Source organism: Callorhinus ursinus, unplaced genomic scaffold (genome assembly GCF_003265705.2).
Source record: "Callorhinus ursinus isolate GAN/ISIS: 27379988/994484 unplaced genomic scaffold, GSC_fseal_2.0 scaffold35, whole genome shotgun sequence".
Taxonomy (NCBI): Eukaryota; Metazoa; Chordata; class Mammalia; order Carnivora; family Otariidae; genus Callorhinus; species Callorhinus ursinus.
Genome location: NW_027397097.1, coordinates 695,317 through 696,553, shown reverse-complemented (window position 1 = coordinate 696,553; position 1,237 = coordinate 695,317). Strand labels below are relative to the sequence as shown.

General features: G+C 47.0%; 1 protein-coding gene across 1 annotated transcript; it reads left to right on the top strand.

The window, feature by feature from the left end:
* On the top strand, nt 1-939 carry LOC112806176 (olfactory receptor 52J3-like). Its single transcript, XM_025848501.2, has one exon. The coding sequence runs from the start codon at nt 1-3 to the stop codon at nt 937-939; it is 939 nt and encodes a 312-aa protein (XP_025704286.1).
* The last annotated feature ends 298 nt before the right edge of the window (nt 940-1,237 follow it).

The following is a 1,237-nucleotide window of genomic DNA, read 5'->3' as shown; positions in this document are numbered from 1 at the left end:
ATGTTTTATCCCAACAGGAGTGTTTTTCACCCAGCCACATTCTTCCTCGTTGGAATCCCCGGTCTGGAAGGGGCTCATGCCTGGATCTCCCTGCCTTTCAGCTCTGTTTACCTTGTGGCCTTACTGGGCAATGCCACAATTTTGCTGGTCATCAAGATGGAGCAGAGCCTGCAGAGGGAGCCCATGTTCCACTTTCTGGCCCTCCTTTCAACGATCGATTTGGCCCTTTCCACAACCTCTGTGCCACGCATGCTGGCTATCTTCTGGTTTGATGCTCATGAGATTAACTTTAGGGCTTGTGTGGCCCAGATGTTTTTGATCCATGCCTTCACTAGCATGGAGGCCGAGGTCCTGGTGGCCACGGCCTTTGACCGCTATGTGGCCATCTGTGCTCCACTCCACTATACAACCATCTTGACATCCCGGGTGCTGGTGGGCATCAGCGTGTGCACTGTGGTTCGTCCAGTTCTGTTTACACTTCCCGTGGTCTATCTCATCTACCGCTTACCCTTTTGTCAGGCTCACATAATAGCTCATTCCTACTGTGAGCACATGGGCATTGCAAAACTGTCCTGTGGAAACATCCGTATCAATGTCATCTATGGGCTCTTTGTGGTTTCCTTCTTTGTCCTGAACCTGGTCCTTATTGGCATCTCCTACGTCTACATTCTGCGAGCTGTCTTCCACCTCCCATCACAGGATGCTCGGCTAAAAGCGCTCAGCACGTGTGGCTCTCACTTTGGGGTCATCTGTGTTTTCTATATCCCTGCAGTGTTCTCCTTCCTCACTCACCGATTTGGACACAACATACCACGCTACATTCACATTCTTGGTGCCAACCTCTATTTGGTTATCCCACCTTCACTCAACCCCATCATTTATGGTGTAAGGACCAAACAGATTCAGGAGCGAGTGCTCTCAGTCTTTTCTAAAAAGTAGGTACTCTTGCCTTTGTTTACCAAGCATTTTGACCTAGCAAGGAAAATGTGGGCTCTTTTCAAAGAGTTTTCTCTGTCTGAATTTAGTGTTGCCAAATTATATTCCAGAGCATTTGATCTTGGCCCATTACTGATTCTATGATCCTTCAAAATATTCCAAGTTCAAGAACTAATTCCTTGGAAGCAAGAACTGTTTGCATTATTTCACTCTGTGTGAGAGTGAACAGTCCAAGCAATGACCATTCCCATCATTATATTTGCGATGCTTTTTTTCCTCCCTCTGATTTTTAAGTCCTACT